This window comes from Lottia gigantea (genome assembly GCF_000327385.1).
Source record: "Lottia gigantea unplaced genomic scaffold LOTGIsca_101, whole genome shotgun sequence".
In the NCBI taxonomy this organism is placed as follows: Eukaryota; Metazoa; Mollusca; class Gastropoda; family Lottiidae; genus Lottia; species Lottia gigantea.
The window spans coordinates 806664-826661 of NW_008706772.1; the positions used below are offsets into that span (position 1 = coordinate 806664).

At 35.5% G+C, this 19998-nt stretch overlaps 2 protein-coding genes across 2 annotated transcripts; both read left to right on the top strand.

Moving 5' to 3' along the window:
* Window positions 1-248: 248 nt before the first annotated feature.
* On the top strand, window positions 249-8467 carry LOTGIDRAFT_170626 (hypothetical protein; the record flags this gene model as incomplete). Its single annotated transcript, XM_009046450.1, has 5 exons — window positions 249-417; window positions 723-834; window positions 1074-1334; window positions 2718-2923; window positions 8001-8467. The coding sequence occupies 5 exons, from the start codon at window positions 249-251 to the stop codon at window positions 8465-8467; spliced, it is 1215 nt and encodes a 404-aa protein (XP_009044698.1).
* A 7667-nt stretch (window positions 8468-16134) lies between these two features.
* LOTGIDRAFT_170627 (hypothetical protein) lies at window positions 16135-19251 on the top strand (the record flags this gene model as incomplete). The annotated part of the gene is made up of 4 exons (XM_009046451.1): window positions 16135-16154; window positions 16572-16799; window positions 18576-18775; window positions 19016-19251. The coding sequence occupies 4 exons, from the start codon at window positions 16135-16137 to the stop codon at window positions 19249-19251; spliced, it is 684 nt and encodes a 227-aa protein (XP_009044699.1).
* Between the last annotated feature and the right edge of the window lie 747 nt (window positions 19252-19998).

Consider the following 19998-nt stretch of genomic DNA (forward strand, 5'->3'; position numbering starts at 1 on the left):
AGTTTATGCTCCGCTAAGTGAGCAGCGAAGCGAAGTCTTTTCTTCGCTTGAGCAAAGCACGCGTTAAAGCTCCGCTAAGAAGCGAAGTTTCGCTTTCGCCGTATCACCGCAAGCCCATTTTCGAGCTAAACGAAGGAGTTGGATATGATCCTACTTCTTCGCCTCGCTTTGTTCTTTGCAGCCAATCAAAGACACTGGAATGCTGACGTCATCACGTTATCACGTCATCACTGAACAGACTGAACAAAATGGTGTTGTCGATGTCAATGTCGTCGCAGGCGTCTTTTGATAAAGAAGCATTTATCAATGCAATTCGTCAGAATGAATTTATTTTTAATCCTACTCATCCAGATTATATGAATAGAAACACCAGTGAGAAAACCTTTACAGATTTGGCAGAACAGTTCCAACTAAAAGGTAAGCAAACGCGTCTACCTACAATATTTTGCCCAACTACGGCTAGGCTACTAAACTAGGTGACCTAGCATTGAAGAAGGCTAGATTTATTTAATTTTTTTTCAAAAAAGCATTGTCTTTTATTTCAAGTGCATTTAATATAGGTAATCCTACCCTACATGTGTATTTAGACCTCGATCTATCTAGTATCTGTTCATCCTACCACATCACCCAGTCTCAAGTCAAACTCTCAATCTCAATCTCAAGCTTATTTATTATTATCTCGATTAAATTTTTAGTCAATCAAGGATAGTTACCGAATCCAGAAAAGAAGATACGAGATGGTGCGCGCAGTGGCAGTGGTGCTAGTGGTTCTAAAGTTAGATGGCCCTTTTTTGAACAATGTGGATTTCTTGATAGATTTATGGCCATATCAAAGTAAGTGTATTAATAGAAAATTAATAAGTTTCCATTTAAATTCATTTAAATCCAAGTATGTTCCAAACAACAACTCATGGATATCAATCGCTGCATATAAGTGGTACCAACTAAGCTTCCCTTGCTAGGTAACCTTAACTTGACTTGAGATTAATCTATACTCTTAAAGTTATATGCATACATGTAGATAGATAGATAGATAGGGAACATTATTTCTGATTATAATGTTTCTTTTACAGAACATATTCCAACCATTCACTCGACGCAATCGACTCATCTGATTCAGACACACCACCACCAACATCGCAGCTATTGACCACAGAAAAACCGCCCTCCCCAAAAGCAGGTGCTTACAATCAATATCCAAGCAGCTCAAAGAATGGAGCTAAAAAGATAAAATTTTCTATAGAAACTAGTTTGCATCAAGCCTTGGAAAACACTACTGCTCACATAAATATGTTAGCAAATAGGGAGACGGACGGTGACACCATCTATGGAGCGTATGTAGCCTCAAGAGTAAAGCTCTTGAGTAAAAAACAAAAAAACAATTTTAAAATCAGTGTGGAAAATTTGCTATTTTCATATGAATCAGACGATATCAACGACAATAAAAGTAAAGAAAATTGTAATACCATCAATTTATTTGATCTATTGAATGAATAAACTTGACTATTTAAGTATTATTTTTTCAATTTATGGCGTGATATGCCATGGAACCTGTCCAAACTCGGAAATAAAATAAGATGTAAAATTGTCTCGAACAGAATTGGCATTATCACCATACATGTTACTTCCCATTGGTCCTATTCTTTGCAGCCCTTGGACAGATTTACCCCGCCATGCCCCACTCACGATGCTCCTGTCTGGACTACTTTGGTCAACGGATGATCGTGAACAATAGCGTCTTTCACCAGACGATAATACCGATGCCTCCTCTCTGATAAAATTATGGAGACATAAACAAGCCTTTACTATAGAAACAACTTTCTCAGGTTGTGCATGGATAGGTTTCATGAAAATGCGCCACTTTGTTGCGAGAATACTGAAAGCGTTCTCAATAACACGTCTTGCTCTGGAAAGTCGGTAATTGAATATTCGTTTGCTGTCTGTGTGATGATATGATATGTAATGATGTAATGATATTCTGGATCCCCTAATCGCATTTCTAGAACAAGATTTGTATTTTTTCCTTGTGAGTATCGACCCTTTAAAATCGGTCTGATGTACATCTGTCGATCTCTGGATTTTATTCTCATTAAACACAAAATAATAAACTGAATTAATTGAAGACTGGACGTAAGCATTTCGATTTTTTCGTCGGAAATCATCTCGATGTAGTCCACCACGCACCGTGAATTTTGATATGACGTAAACAAATGTGACGTGATTTGGTCCATAGCTTTGCTTCGCTCAAAATTCAAAACTTCGCGACGCAAAGCTTTGCGTCGTGATGCAAAGCTTCCCTTAGATTTTATATTATCGCTTCGCGCTTACGCTTAGCGGAGTATAAACTGGCCTTTACAATGTGAAAACCAGCGGCGTTCACAAAACTAAATATTTCTTACGAAAGTGACATGAACGTAACGACGTGCAAGGTCTAGTTTTCAACAAGAAAAAAGACAATTGATCACAATCGAGCTATGGGTTATATAGTCACCATATCTAGTCACATGATTGCTTGTGTATACATTTTGTCATGAATTTTTCTTTCTTTGAACGTTGATTGAGTGCATTTTCTAGTGACGTAACAAGAATAATGCATTCATAAATCCGAGATGCCCAAAGGGCTATAGTGGAATATAATTTGTATTTTAGTCATTTCTGATAGCTGCCAGTGGGCGTATTTTACTTTGCCTGGCAAGCTATCTTTTCTTTAATTTCAGGAATTATGAAGATTTCACAGAATATGGAAAGTGTATAATGATTGAAACCAGTGCCATGTTAAGAGGATTTGAATATAAGTATTGTCTTGTTAATGGACAGAAACATGAATTTGAACGTGTCTATCATATGATTAAAAGAAGAGGTAATAATAAAGAGGCCAACCGTCATTTTATGATATTCAAATCACGAATAGAAGAAATTACAGGTATTTTTTAATTTACTCTTGACATCACTTTTTATGCGCCAATATGGAAATGTAGATGTATATTGCTGCCGCCCCTGTCCGTCTGTCGGTTGGTCCGTCCGTCGTCTGTCCGTCTACATTTCTTGTATGCACGATAGAGGCTACAGTTTTTAACTGATCTCAATGAAACTTGGTATGTATTATATAATATTTACATTTCTACTATCACTCCCTTTAATAAACCAGTTAGCCAAACGGGCGTTTATTTTCCAATAACTGTAGTTTGTCACGTGACAATAAGGCGTATGAATACATCGAAAACAAAAACAAGAATTGACCCAAGTTTTTTACCTAGAGTCAAATCTAATTTTACAATTTATTTGAATTTACAACTGTTGTTAATATTTCAATGGAATAAATAAATAAGACTGTTGATTTATAGAACTATATTGTTAGGGGCGGGTCGATGAACTTGATTGACAGATATCGGTGAATTAAGCAACAACAGTTTCGGGTATTTTTTACATTAANAAATATAACATTTTAGTGTATTTTATCACAAAGATAAACCAATGTAAATATAAGGAATGAATGTGGATCTTGTTATCGTTCTGGGGAAATAAACGCTAGTTTATCATGTGACAAGACGTACATGACCCGCTTTGCCAGGTCATTTGTCTTGTCACATTATACACCAGTGTTTATTTCCCCATAACGATAACAAGATCCACATTCATTCCTTAATTGATGAGATCTCAGTCAAGTTCGAAAATGCCAATAATCGAATGAATGGTTGTGGAGTTATGGCCCTTGATTTAGTAAAAACGCATTAAATTTAACTTGTATGCACAATAAAGGCTGCAATTTTTATCTGATCTTTAAGAAACTTAGTACGCATGTATATACTGATAAGATCTCCGTCAAGTTCGAAATTGGTGATGAACGGTTTCAGAGTTATTGCCCTTGACTTAGTAAAAACACATTAAATTTGGCTTGTATGCACGATAAAGGCTGCAATTTTTATCCGATTTTGATGAAACTTAGTATGCATGTATATATTGATGAGATCTCGGTTAAATGCGAAATTGGTAATAATCAGATGAACAGTTTCAGATTGCCCTTGACTTACTAAAAACGCGTTAAATTTGGCTTGTATGCAAGATAAAGGCTGCAATTTTTATCTGATTTTGATGAAACTTGGTATGCACGTATGTATTGATGTGATCTCGGTCAAGTTCGAAATTGGTAATAATCGGATAAATGGTTTCAGAGTTATTGCCCTTGACTTAGTAAATTTGTAGGCATGATAGAGACTACAGTTTTTATCCGATCTTGATGAAACTTGGTATGCATGTATATATTGATGAGATGTTGGTCAAGTGCGGAATTGGTAATAAACGGATGAACGGTTTCAAAGTTATTGCCCTTGACTTAGTAAAAACGAATCAAATTTCGATTGTAGGCACGATAGAAACTACAGTTTTTATCCAACCTGCTTGAAACTAGGTATGCATGTATATATTGATGAGATCTCACTTGAGTTCGTAATTGGTAACAATCGGATGAAGGGTTTCAGAGTTATTGCCCTTGACTTAGTAATGTATGAAGTCTATATATGAATTTTGAACGAAATCGAAAGTCGCCCTAGGGGTGCCATCGGCCATTTTCAAAATGGCGGCAAAAATGGCGTCAAAAATATTTTTATTCACCAAAAATCAGAGGATTCTACTTATACATGCCATGTAAACTGACCTTTATATTTTTTCGCCATAAATTGGAGGATTCTACTCATACATGTCTTATAATATGTCTTTTAGAGGGTTTTCGGGGACAAGGAATCTAAATATGTCAAAATGAATTTGATCCGAAAATCCAATAATGCCGTTCGTCTAATTTAACAGACGTATGGCCAACAATTGAACGCTCATCTACCTCACCACGCATCCTTGATATCCAGGACCAAAATCTGCTGGCTGAAAAATCCAAAACTGTTGAACTGCTATGTAAAACTGAGAGGTTGTCCAACTAGGCCTGTTGATGTTGGGTGAAATCCAGTCAAAAAACTATCATTGGTGCGAGTCATCTGTTATATGTCCCTAAAATGCTCGCCTTCAGTGAGCAATGTGGATACGACGAAGTTTACATAAAAGTTAGAAACTTTTGTATTATACACTTCGCTATTTTATCTACCTCACTGGACCAATTGTTCACTAACTACTGAAGCTCCTAAAATGGACATTGATTTCATACAAATAAATATGCACATACCGATCGGAATCACAAGGACTCAGTGAGGTTGCAGAAGCTGTTAGTGAGAAAATATCTAAGCACTGGTATTTGACTGAAGAAATGGTACTGTTATCACTATTAAGTGAATCTGTGCTCCCTGACCAAAAAGATTGTCTTGTCAAGAAACTGTTATCCTTTCCGGAACCTCGAGAATTTATTCTCGGTAAGCCACAATTACCCATGATTGGTGCTGATTCTATCCTCTCGAACTTTGTCGGACCTAATTCATGGCCCTTGTTTCATTTGGTTGGGAAATTGGACACAGCAACATGGATGGCAGCAAATCCAGCTACGACATGGGGAACGAACGACTCTTTCAAGGAGATGAAGGTTGTCCTCAAAACATGATCCTGCAGAGCGTGCTATCAAACTATGTTCTAATTTCCTAAACATGACCAGTGATGAATAGAATCGCCACGACTTATACCAAGTCTTGGAGAACCATCGACATAGAGTCACATGTAGAACAAAGCTAGAATTATTCAAAATGTAATTTGTAATGACTGATAACTGATATGTAATATGTATGTTTGTTATCGAAATGTCAATTCAAATTTCATAGACCTTCTATATAGGCGACGATGTGCATAAATATAAATTGGAACATTTTTGCAAAACTGGAAGTGCCACAGTTCGACATGTGCAAAAAGTCGAAAATCGGCTCTAGAAGGTGCATTTTTACATCGATTTTCTTCGGGAGTTCATTTTTACAATCTACCTGTAATTTCTGACCTGATAGCACTTGAAAAATTAGGAAATTTGAAAATTGGTAGCTCTCTCTTTTCAATAGAATTTTTCAATTAATTTGCAACTCTTTTGCTTTTGCATCGATTGATCTCAAATTTTAAATGCAAAGAGAGTTTATTAATGTTAATAATATGGTACAGTCAAATTTTGTACGTCATTTCCGCTTTTGAACAGGAAAGCGTCTGAATTTCAAATCTACTTCTGATTGAATAACTAACGGTGTAATTTATGTAGGTCAACAAAATTTAGCTGATCTTTACCAAATAAAATTCTATGGCCTGTTTTAGAATAAAATCCAGACAGGAAGTGATACTTCGGCCGCCATATTGAAAAAACACATTTTCGTAAAACTCAAAATGGGGCCTCAGGGTAAATGTTGATATGCTCAAATTTGATGTGTATGTATACGGCGATCGATTACGCAAAAAAAAATTGGGAGCTGAATTTTGAATTTCAATTTTGTTTTTTTGCAACTTCTGGTTGCATTTTTTTCAAACTTAATCACTCACACCACGTGACCTTGACCTTTGATGACTTAGACCTCTATAGGGTTGAAGGTCATTGACTTGGGCTATCGTTTGATACTTTGACATTTGACCTCTGACATGAATTTCCGGTTTTATAGCTGTCCGTAAAAAGCCAAATTCGCAACTTTGGACTGCTCTAGCACGTGACCTTATTAACCTAGAGAGTAAATTTTTTCGGTTTCCTAATGTGCTTCTCATGCACTTTACATTGATATATAACAATCGTTTTTTTAAAGCAAAATTGAAATTCGTGATTTTTTCAAATTTGAGGTTTTATTTGACAATATATGTGTCTCTTTGATCTTGGTGTATGTATATCTTATGTCCTATTTTATGTAGAACCTTGATATTTGGAATACTACAAGACACTTTGAATATGAATTCACCTATGACAAAAAAATTGATGTGGGCGTGGCAAATATGGGTTGAATTACTAATTGTTTACATTTAGGGGCAGGGCCATAACTCGCATAGGATACGTTTGTTCAAAAAGGGACTTTGCACAATATTACCTCATCCTTTTGGCCAGTTTGTGTTAATAGGTCAATTGTTTCAGCTTTATTGTTCCAAAAAAGGAACGGGTTTTAACATTTGGGTATTTTCATTTTTTCGATTTTGACCTTTGTTGACATTTGTTGACCTATATCTTTTGACCTGTATGATGTAGAAGCTTGAAATTTGGTATACGACATAACATTTTGAATATCAATTAACTTATGTCAAATAAATCAGGTGGGCGTGGCACATCCGTGTTAAATTACTCATTATTGACATTTTTGGCCAGAGGCATAACTCGCAAAAAATACATTTTTTCAAAATGGAACTTCGCATACAATTACCTCATGTTTTGAGCCACTTTGTCTTAGAAAGAAAGTTGTTTCAGCTTCATAAAAAAGAAACAGGTTTTGGAAATTCACAATTTTCAATTTTTGACCTTGACCTTTGTAATATATCTATTTATACTTTTATATTTGCTGTCCTATGTCCACTTCCGGTTTTATATCCGTGTGTAATTTGAAACTTTGATGACTTATATCTCTTGATCTTGACCTTTTTAAACCTTCTCCTTACAAGATTAAAGGTCATTGGCCTTGGCTATCTGCTGATACTTTCATTTGTGAGGTCTGGCGTCTACTTCCGGTATTAGAATCTTCTAAATAATGAAAATTGCTCAACTTTAGACTGTTTTTGCTTTTGATCTAATTATCGTCGATGGTTGATTTTTTTAGGGTCTTTAGCAAATTGCTACATTTGCAAAGTCCCACTCTGTGCCACGTGTGGCTCTAGTGAATATGATTGTTTTAAGAAAATATATCAAAACCTAATTTTTCTGAAATTACAGATGAACCAGAAATCGGATTTATCTGTGAAAAGTGATACTAAAAGCAAGCTCTACTAGCTGTTAAAGTAAAAATTTAGGGAATTGTATCCCTTTAAAGAATTTTGTAGAAGTGTTTCTATTCAACACAAAAAAAAGTCATCATATTTTAAGCCACTTTATGCATTAACTTTTTGTCTTGTTTATTTTTTTTTAGGAGAATGGCACCAGTATGATGGGTTTTGTTACCACAAAGAAGAAAAGTCAATGTGGCAAAAAGTTTCTGGTTATTTATTTAAATCATCTGGTTTGCATGGAATGTTGCTGGGAGATTTAAATACAGCTGCACAGCATTTTCTAAATCCCTTGGTACAAACAGTGCTGTGCTCACATACAGAAAATGCAACTGAGTTTAAAGAGCAGGTGGAAATGGCTTTGAATTGCATCAGAAATCAAAGTAACGGTACTGAAATATTGCAGGAAGAAAGTTTATTTTTTGAGGTTTGTTTTTATCTTACATTCCTGTACAGTATACTCTGCGTAATCTGGCATACACAAGGACCGTCAAACAATGTCGGATTAGCAAGAGTGTCGGAGTACTCAGAGTTTCCACATTTTTTAACATTGCCACGTGTTACTATTTATAGCTCAGTGACCCACATTCTACAGACTGTACCTTTCTAATAATAAGACAATAATTAAGTCAATTCAGTTGTATATCAGTTACTCTTATTTAATTGGTCATATTTTGAGCTACTGTACATAAGCTTTTTATTGGAATTAATATTGTCAGCAAACTTTTTAAAAAATTCCTCTTTATGTTTTAAAATGGTGCTTATTGTTTTTCGACCTTAAATAGATTTCATAGCTAAACATTTCTGCGAAGGTTGCAGCACTTTTTCATAATCTCCAATCTATACAGTGTAATGAATGATACAAGTACCCATGTCATTTGATCTAAAGGCAATGACCTTGATCTTGAAGAGAGGTCATTGGCGGTGATTAATCAGCAGATTTTAGTTCTTTTGATTTCATGTGATTTGATCCGTATTATCAATAAAAAATAAGCGATTATCTAATTGACGATAAGTGATTAAGATAAGTAGATGTCGAATTATACAGATTTTTATACGCCTACATGAAATGGGAGGGCGTTTATTGCTGTCACCCATGTCCGTAGGTCCGTCGGTCCACAATTGCTCGTAAACACTCTACATGACACAATTCTTGACGGATTTTGACAAAACTTGGTATGAGTGTTCGTAATCACCCAAGGATGAACCCTATTGAAAATCAGGGGCCGGTTTCACAAAAGAGTAGTAAGTTTGCAACCGATCACAATTCGTTCGTAAAACTTACGATGGATTTCACGAAATAAATTCAATCGCAACTTTGGTCGTATCTTAGGATTTAAGACCATTAGCTACGACATGTACTTAGATGTCGTAGGACCGATCTTTCGTTATCAAAATGGTGTGTTACGGGGATGGGTCCGTAACACAACAAGATTTAAGGAGTAGAGCTGTTAAATACCGCCTTAACGCTTGGGAAACTGCTGAAAAAGAAATGAAGTACTAGGCTACAAAGCAGGAGCAATTACAACATGTGGCGGTCGTTCAAATGTCAGATGGATTTAAAAGTGGGTCCAGGTGGGTGTGTCAAGTGCAAGTAAAAACAGTATGCCTGTCTCAGACACTCGAGTAAACGTTTCAAAAATGATTTGCAGAAAGCGGCTTACAAGACACTTTTTCAAGTGCAATGTTTATTCCATGTTTAGTATTAGGGGGTGAAAGCCGACACCGGGCCTGTTATGTTTAAAGCAAAGAAAGTATACATTTCGTACCAATATGATGATTTTAACAAGATTTTTCTGCCAAGACTCTAATTCTGTTATTGTCAATAGAGATGAGTCTTTTTAGAGGTCCTATAGACGTTGTTGGGACTTTATAGGTCTATCATCTCCTACGTTCTGGCTTTGCCAAAAGTAGGATATTTGAGTCTCTCAGTCTCAAATGGACAGGTCTAGGATGGAACATCTATTTTAAAATAATTGGTAAAATTGGAAGAGATGGTCTAGATAGTTATCTTTCACTATCAATCTCGTCTTGTTACTGTCTCCAATGACGACGGACTCACAGTCACACAGTACAAAGTTTTGCCTGGACATTTTGTTTGACGTATTCTCTGCTTTGGAATCGTAGGTCTAAATAAAATGCTGCTATTACAGATATTGCCGAGATGTCCTGTCTTACCAATGTACTATAGTCCACAAGAGAATGCAAATTCACTGAAAATTTGGTAGAATTTGACGCTCGCTTTGCTTTGACATTTCTCTTTGTCCGCCATGATGGCACCGTCGTCACAGAAAAACGTGACGTCACGCTATGGTTTTCGTCTTAACCATGTCGTAACTAAGATCTTCGTAGGATCGTTTTGAGCAAGTGGTTCTAAGATCGGTACTAGCTACGATCGTATATTTCTTCTACACTTAGTCGTAAACTTGCGACGATCGTAAGCTTTGTGAAACCGGCCCCAGAAGAATCAAAAAATATTTAGTATAAGTTATTGCCCTTGTTCTTGAAAATGCATTTCAACTCTAGAAGGGACAATTCTTGACAGATTTTAACGAAACTTGGCATGAGTGTTTGTAATCAACCAAGGATGAACCCTTATTGAAAATCAGAAGAATCAAAAAATATTTAGTATGGTTTATTGCCCTTGTTCTAGAAAACGTGTTCAATTTTTAGAACTTAAACACTCTAGAAGGCACAATTCTTGATGGATTTTGACAAAACTTGGCATGAGTGTTTGTTATCAACCAAGGATAAACCCTATTGAAAATCAGAAGAATGGAAAATATTTAGTATGAGTTATTGCCCTTGTTCTTGAAAACGCGTTTAATTTTTAGCTCGTAATCATTCTAGAAGGCAGAATTATTGAGGGGTTTTGATGAAACTTGGTGTGAGTGTTCGTAATCACCCAAGGATGAACCCTATTGAAAATCAGAAGAATTGAAAAATATTTAGTATGAGTTATTGCCTTTGTTCTTGAAAATGCTTTCAAATTTAGCTCTTAAACACTAAAAGGCATGATTCTTGCTGGATTTTGACAAAACTTGGTTTTATTATTCAGTCTGAAGATTGAATATTTGCCTTCTAAAGTTTTCATGAGCTAAAAATTGAACACGTTTTCAAGAACAAGGGAAATAACTCTTACTCAATATTATTCAGTATCGCCCTAAAGAGTTGAAAAGAAGTGTATGACTGAAGGTTGAATATTTCATACTGGTGATTGTTCATGTATTGTTAAATATTTTTATTCAAAATCAAAGCTGCCAGTGGGCGTATATTATCTTGCCTGGCAAGCTATCTTTGAACAATTATAAATTAAGTTGTTTCATTTAGTCAGACTATATTGGTCAACAGTCAAGGACAAGATGAGCCCAACTCAAGGTTGGCTGTATCGCCATCATTACATGTTGGTTTTACAATGTTGTGGCTTATAAATATAGGAGTTCCTTCAAAGAAAGCCCTAAATTCAATAAATCTTTGCAAAACTTTTTTCTTGAACCGTTTCAAGCATTTCTCTTTCTCAATCATTTTTATACGCTCACATGAAATGGAGGGGTGGATATTGGCCTCACCCATGTCCGTACATAAATCTGTCCGTCCGTCCACTGTTTGTGTGAGAGTGTGTGTCTCTTTTTTTTTTATCATTATGTGCGCTAAAGAGCAACTTTACTGTTGGAATTACCAGCGCAATATAAATAGGTTGTTATTATTATTATTATTTAAACAGATTTTGATGAAACTTGATGTGAATGTTTGAAGTCATCCAATGATGAACCCTATTGAAAATCAGAAGAATGGAAAAATATTTAGTTTGAGTTATTGCCCTTGTTCTTGAAAACACGTTCAATTTTTAGCTTGTAAACACTCTAGAAGGCACAATTCTTGACAGATTTTGATGAAACTTGGTGTGAGTGTTTGTAATCACCCAAGGATGAACCCTATTGAAAATCAGAAAAATAGAACAATTCCTAGTTATTGCCCTTGTTCTTGAAAACTCTAGAAGGCCCAATTCTTGACAGATTTTGACGAAACTTGATAATATTACTAAGTATCGCCCCAAAAAGTTCAAAAGAAGTTGAATATTTCATACTGGTGATTGTTACTGTACTGCCAAATATTTTACTTCAAAATCAAAGCTGCCAGTGGGCGTATATTACATGAAATTGGCGGCGTATATTGTCGTCACCCATGTCGGTCGATCAGTCCGACCGTCAGTGCGTCCGTCAATCTCCCCGTCCACAATTGCTTGTAAACACTCTACCAAGCACAATTCTTGACTGAAACTTGGTATGGTATGGTATAGGATGAACCCTATTGAAAATCAGAAGAATTGAAAAATATTTATTATGAGTTATTACCCTTGTTCTTGAAAACTTATTCAATTTATAGCTCGTAAACACACGAGAAGGCACCAATCTTGACGGATTAAGATGAAACTTGGTATGAGTGTTTGTTGTTTGTCTCTAAAGGATGAACCCTATTGAAAATACTGAAAAATAATTGGTATGAGTTACTGCCCTTCTTCTTGAAAATGTGTTCAACTTGCTGCACGTAAACAATCTAGGAAGCACAATTTTTGATGGATTTTAACGAAAATCGAAAAATATTATTGCCCTTGTTCTAAAAAACGCGTTTTTAGCCTGTAATTAAACATTCTAGAAGGCCCAATTCTTGACAGATTTTGATCAAACTTAGTAATATTATACAGTATCCCTCAAAAAGTTCTAAAGAAGTGTATGTCTGAATATTTTATACTGACAAATGTTACTGTACTGCCAAATATTTTAATTTAAAATCAAAGCTGCCAGTGGGCATCAGGCCCGTAGATTGCCCGGGGTCTCAGGGGGGGCCCAACTATATGATTCAAAAAGTCAATAAAGAAACGATATATATACATTGAAAATATGTGTTTTAGTGTTCCACGGGGTTGACAATCAACAATGATAATAATCAACAATTACACCAGCTGTAAGCGAGGGTATTGTACAGCAAACCTACTTATAAAACAGATTAAGTCAATTCCTGCTGTTATTTGGTGTTCAAAGGCCATCAGACAATTAAAAGCCTTAGAACTGCTCTTTGTCTATGTAAAACGATAAAAACAGGACATTTTTAACGTTATGGTTGAAAAATGTTCAGGGGGGGCAAATATTTATTAGGGGGGGGGGGCTCCCCCCCTGGCCCCCCCCCCTAGCTACGGGCCTGGTGGGCATATATTACCTTGCCTGGCAAACTATTTTTGATATTATTTTCCAGATAGTGTATAATGTGGTAATTAGACCTATACTTGATCATCTATATTCCTGTGAGAAGAACAACACATCATTGATGTTAGCTATATTTCTTATTAAGTTAGCCAACCAATTTAATATGAAGCTGAACTTTAAATGCCAAGATACTGTATATAAAAATTTACTGGTTCAAGTTAACTGTGAAGAGAAAAAGTGTTTGTCTTCAGAATTTATTACAGAAAATTTTGATAAAAAGTAAAATTTTTATGTTTCTAAATTAACGTATTTTATTATAACCACATTTCAATATGGAACTTGCAATGCAAAATGATTTCTTAACTAAGTAATTTTCAAAAACATGTTAGTGGACAAGTAGTTACTTTTGTTGTCTTAAAGCTGAGATTCCCAACCTTTTCCATGTAGCGACTCCATTTCAGAAACCGGCTTCAAAGTAAAAACAAAGTTTGGAAATGTGGACGTATATTGCCGTCGCCCCTGTCCGTCGGTCGGTTCATTCGTCCGTTCACATTTCTTGTAGGTTTTATTCGATCTTGATGAAACTTGGTATGCATGTGTATATTGATTAGATCTCGATCAAGTTTTAAATTGATAATAATTGGATGACCGGTTTCAGAGGTATTACCCTTGACTTAGTAAAAATGTATCCAATACCGCTTGTAGGCACATCAGTTTTTATCTGATCTTGATGAAACTTTATATGCATGTATATATTGATGAGATCACAGTCAAGTTTGAAATTGATAATAATCGGATGAATGGTTTCTGAGTTATTGCCCTTGACTTGGAAAAAAAAGCCTCAAATTTGCCTTGTAGGCGCGATAAAAAGCTACATTTTTTTTTCCGATCGTGATGAAACTTGGTATGAATGTATATATTGATGATATCTGGGTCAGGTTCGAAATTAGTAATAATTGGATGAACAGTTTAAGAGTTATTGCCCTTGACTTAGAAAAAACACGTAAAATCTGACAATAGAGAATACAGTTTTTATCTGATCTTGATGAAACTTGGTATGCATGTATATATTGATGAGATCTCGGTCAAGTTCAAAATTGGTGATAATTGGACGACCAGTTTCAGAGTTATTGCCCTTGACTTAGAAAAAAACACGTAAAATTTGACAATAGAGACTACAGTTTTTATCCAATCTTGATGAAACTAGATATGCATGTATATATTAATGAGATCTCGGTCAAGCTAGAAATAGTAATAATCGGATGAACAGTTTCAGAGTTATTGCCCTTGTGTGTACAGCGATGAGACATTGTTCACGTTTGAATTTGACGATAATCAAGGTTTTTGCCTTGACTTATAGATGATTTTAAGATTATTTGAAATTCATGATTAAGTCACTAAAGATTTTGTTATCATTTCAGACAGCTGGTAGTGGGCTTGTGTTACCTTTCCTGGCAAGCTATCTGTAATATGTCTGTCATTCTGTAGCTTGTCATTAAAATGTCTGTGTCTTTGGCCATTTTGTATAGATTTTGTTGTTGTGGGTCATATATATTGATGAGATCTCAGTCGAGTTCGTAATTGGTAACCATTGGATGAAGGTTTTCGGAGTTGCCCTTGACTTAGTAAAAACTTGTCAAATTTGGCTTGCAGGCACGATAGGGACTACAGTTTTTATCCAATCTTGATGAAATAGATATGCATGTATATATTGATGAGATCTCGGTCAAGTAATAATCAGATGAACAGTTTCAGAGTTATTGCCCTTGTGTGTCATGTTTGAATTTGATGATAATTTGATGAACTGTTTCAGGTTTTTGCCTTGACTTATTGATGATTTTTATACGCCCACATGAATATGTGGTCATATATTGTCGTCGCCCAGAGACTACAGTTTTCATTCATTCATTCAGTTCAAATTTGACGTATTTTCGATGAACAGTTTTTGATATATTGCCCTTGACTTTGTTAAAGCGCGTCGAAATTTGTTAAAATAGTTCGTGAGCAGGATTGAAGCCACAGTTATCAACCGATTCTGATGAAACTTGGTGTAATCATTGGATTTGATAAGATTTCGGACAAGTTTTAACTTGATGCATTTTTGATCGACAGTTTTGGAGATATTGCCATTGACTTTGTAAAACGCTTCAAAATTTGTTTGTGAGCACAATAGAAGCTACAGTTTTCAACCGATTTTGATGAAACTTGGTGTGATCATTGGAATCGATAAGATCTCAGACTAGTTTAACTTGACGCATTTTCGATGAACGTTTTCTGAGTTATTGCCCTTGACTTAGGAAAAACGCGTCAAAATTTGTTTGTGAGCATAATAGAAGCTACAGATTTCAACTAATTTTGATGAAACTTGGTTTGATCATTGGAATTGATAAGATCTCGGACAAGTTGTAACTTGATGTATTTTTGATGAAAATTTTTTGAGTTATTGCCCTTGACTTTGTAAAAACCTGCAAAAGTTGGTTTTTTGCCCTTGATTAGAGCTGTGTGATTTAATTGTTTGTTGTATTAGGTTTTCAGGGATTGATATTAAAAAATTTTGTGGAATTACTCAGCATAAATAACTGGCATATATATATGTAATTGAATTCAAACTAATAAAATTTCTTCAATATGAGATAATTCGTACTTTAGTCACTAAAGACTGTTTTATCATTTCTGACAGCTGCCAGTGGGCGTATGTTATCTTGCCTCGCAAGCTATCTTAAGATTATTTGAAAATTCATTATTAAGCCACTAAAGATTTTGTTATAATTTCTGACACTTGGTAGTGGGCGTATGTTACCTTGCCTGGCAAGCTATCTTATTGTAATACATCGTAATCATTTGTATTACATTGTTGTCTGGAAACTAAAAGCTTTGACAATATTGAGGTGTCAAAATCTTCATCAAAACGTAATCTTCTGTGATTAAGATCCAGCCGGGAAAATGATTTTTCGGTGATTCCAAACACATTTGATATGCAATTTCAAATTATGATGTAATCTGCTGAAACATGAGCATGAGAGGTACATCTTCGAATTTTTTGAGAATAGTAAGTCTGTAAGAGCCATTTCCAATGATCTTAGACGAAGGAAGGTAGGTTTTCCCCCCAAGAGTTTTTAAGAATTTTCACAGCATCCCCAAGAAAAGTGCCCCAGAGGTTTGAAACCGAGGTCTTGAAGGGATATAGTGGTCTAAATATTTTCTTGCTCAGGTGATAAATCTTTATTTCAGCTATCAGCATCTATTTTCAGTGAAAATCTTACATCTGCTTAAAATTTTTACTGCAAAATTAATACAGAAACTTGCTAAAATAATGTTAAACTCTACTTGTTATCATTGGTAGACTGCAGAAGCCCAGGCATGTTTAAAGTTTTGTCATGAAAGCACTGTTATTTATTAACTGCTGCCATAGAAAGTAGTTTATAATAATAAAGACATCTGTATAATTATTACCACCATTAAATATATTTTGCCACTTTACAGGTCATACATTATTTGGGTTATTTATAGGTATGTTTGTGAGCAGATTCTGAAGTTTATTAAACAACAACCTGGTGTTAAAGATGGCACTTGTGTTTCTACATGGTTATATGCTGCACCATTAGTACATTTTTTAAGTGGTCATGTTCATCCATTCAGTAAGATTCCAGTAGATGTTTATCATTTAAAGAAAGAATGGTGGTGTTTCCCTGGTTTTGAACAGAGGAAAAACGCTTTGAAGGTCTACGAGTGGAACAAGTAAGTTTTTATACGTCCACATGAAAATGTGGTCGTATGTTGCCGTCGCCCCTGTCCGTCGGTCTGTTCGTCCATACGTCAACATTTGTTGTGGGCACAATAGAGACTACAGTTTTCATCTGATTTTGATGAAACTTGGTGTGAGCATTGAAGTTGATAAGATCTCAGTCAAGTGCGAATTTGACAATTTTTCGATGAACTTTTTTTTGAGTTATTTCCCTTGACTTAGTAAATTTGTGTCAAAATTTGTTTGTTTGTGGACACAATAGAAGCTACAATTCTCATAAGATTTCGATGAAACTTGATGTGAGCAGTGGAATTGATAAGATCACGTTCAAGTTTGAATTTGACGACTTTTTGATCAACGGATTTTGAGTTATTGCTCTTCCCACATATTCTTGAAACGATCTTAGCACTAGGATGTCCTAGAATCAATGTTAGAAGATAAGAAACTAGGACATCCTAGCGCTAAGATCGTTTCAAGCATACGTGGCAAGGACTTAGTAAAATCGAGTCAAAATTTGTTTGTGGGCACAATAGAGCTACAATTTTCAATGGATTTTGATGAAACTTGATGTGATCATTGGAATTGATAAGATCTCGTTCAAGTTCAAATTTGACGACTTTTCGATGAACAGATTTTGAGTTATTGCCCTTGACTTAGTAAAATCAAGTCAAAATTTGTTTGTGGGCACAATAAAAGTTACAATTTTCAATGGATTTTGATGAAATTTGGTGTGAGCATTGGAATTGATAAGATCTCAGTCAAGTTAGAATTTGATGACTTTTCAAAGAACGGTTTTGGAGTTATTGCCCTTGACTTAGTAAGATCAAGTCAAAATTTGTTTGTGGTCACAATAGAAGCTACAATTTTTATATATATATTATATATTCGTCGCCCCTGTCTGTCTGTCTGTCAGTCTGTCAGACAAATCGAAAAATATTTACTATGAGTTATTGCCCTTGTTCTTGAATTGTTTGTGGACACGATAGAGAGCTGGTTTCTAGATGGATTTTGACGAAATTTGGTGTGAGTGTTTGTAATCACCCAAGGATGAACCCTATTGAAAATCAGACGAATCGAAAAATATTTACTATGAGTTATTGCCCTTGTTCTTGTAATTTGGGATATTTTGGCGGGAAATAGAGAATATTGATGAAGATTTTGTTGTATTGGCGAATGGTATAGGTTTTTGGCTGTTATTTGTATTAGTAACTACTAGTGATGGTATAAATATAGAGCCAACATTTTACAGTGAACGTGAAGCATATTTCACTCAGAGTAGATGGAATCAACATAGAATGAGAAATTACTCTAGAAGTAGATATCAGCAAACACCCAACACGTGGATTCAATAAGTCAACTAATTATCCTCGAGCTCATAATAATTGGTCAGAAAAGTCCAACACTGGTGGTGGTGATGGACAGAAAACTAGACGCCAATCCAATCCTATAGGGTCTGATGGAAATCCTATGAAATGTAGAATTTGTCAATCTATATTTCATTTTGCTCGATCCTGTCCTGATTCATTTGAAGCATTAGAGAGGAGGTTTCATTGGGAGAGGAGGTTTCATAGGCGTAAGCCTGTTCTCCAATCCTTTTCTTAGGAATAAAATATTGTTTACAAAAAAAAAAATCTGAAAAACAGGTCTTCGTAAGAGAGTCTATTAATTCTGCTGTACTAGACCGTGCATGCAGCTCTACTGTAACTGGTCGACAGTGGATGGGCTATTGTTTAGATGAAAATCATTCGGATAAAGTTTTAAGATTGAAGAGTGAGGCATATTTTTAATTTGGAACTGGAGATAAAGTCAATAGAAAAAGTGACATTTCCATGTGAACTTGGTGGTAAGAAGTGTATGTTAACAACAGATGTAGTTGACAGTGATATTCCATTGTTACTTGGAAAACCAGATATGAAAGCTGCGAAGGTGGTTTTGGACCTAGAAAATGATCAAGCTGTAATAAATGGAAGTAAAGTAGATCTAGACTGTACTTCATCTGGACACTATTGTGACCCTTTTCAGATTAATGATACATCTATAGACCAAAGTACTGTATTTTATACATTAAAAGACAAATCAACTCCAGAACATCCTGGCAAAATTTCCTTTATTGCACCCTGCATGGCGTTGCCCGTCTTCATTAGCCCACATGGTGCAGAAAAGTAGGACGTAAAACTCCATTCATTTCATTTCACTTTTTTACCTTCAGAACAGAAGAAAATTATTTTGAAGCTACACAAGCAATTTGCCCATCCTTCTGGTCAGATACTCAAATTGTTATTACATGATGATGGTGTAAAAGAATGTGATGATATAATGGACACAGAGCAGAATGTGAAATTTGTAGAAAATTCTTTTCTACAAAACCCAGGCCGATTGTTTGTTGTATCAAACTTCAATGATGTAGTTGCTATGGATCTCAATGTATTTCGTGATGGATCCTAAATGACAATGGTGGAGAATTCGCATATGATGAATTAAGAGATGTAGCTGGAAATCTGAATATTGAGGTTTTTACATCAGCCGCTTACAGCCCTTGGCAGAATGGTATCTACGAGAAATCATGCTGTTTTTGATGATTGTGTGGAAAAGATTACTGCTGATCACCCACACTTGGAAATCGAATTGGCTTTGGTATGAGCAATTCATGCAAAGAACTGCCTACATATGGTATACGGTGACAGCCCATTCCAATTAGTTTTTGGTTCTAATCCTAATTTACCTGCTGTTCTTCAAGACAAACCCCCAGCTCTTGCAGTGAAATATTTGCAAACCATATTAATGCTTTGATAGCGGGCAGAAAAGTTCTTATTGAAGTGGAGTCATCAGAACAAATTAGGCAAATAGGATTTTCGGGTGAAAGCTTTCAAACAGGCGACGAAGTATATTATAGGCGAGATAATCAGTGGTATGGTCCGGGGAAGGTTGTCGGTAAAGTTGTTTTCATTCGACATGGTAGTATCTGTGTTCGTGTGTCACCGTGTCAACTCATTTGGGTTGAAGATGAGTTTAAAACTGATAAAGACCAATCATGTTAATGACACCACTGACCAGCAGGTGGATACCTTAGAAGATACCCAAGAAGATATTGATAATTCCCAGATGGACATCAATGACAATAATACTAATGATAAATCAGAACCAAAACTTCCTAAGATATATGAGACAATTAAATATCTACCTTCAGGTGAA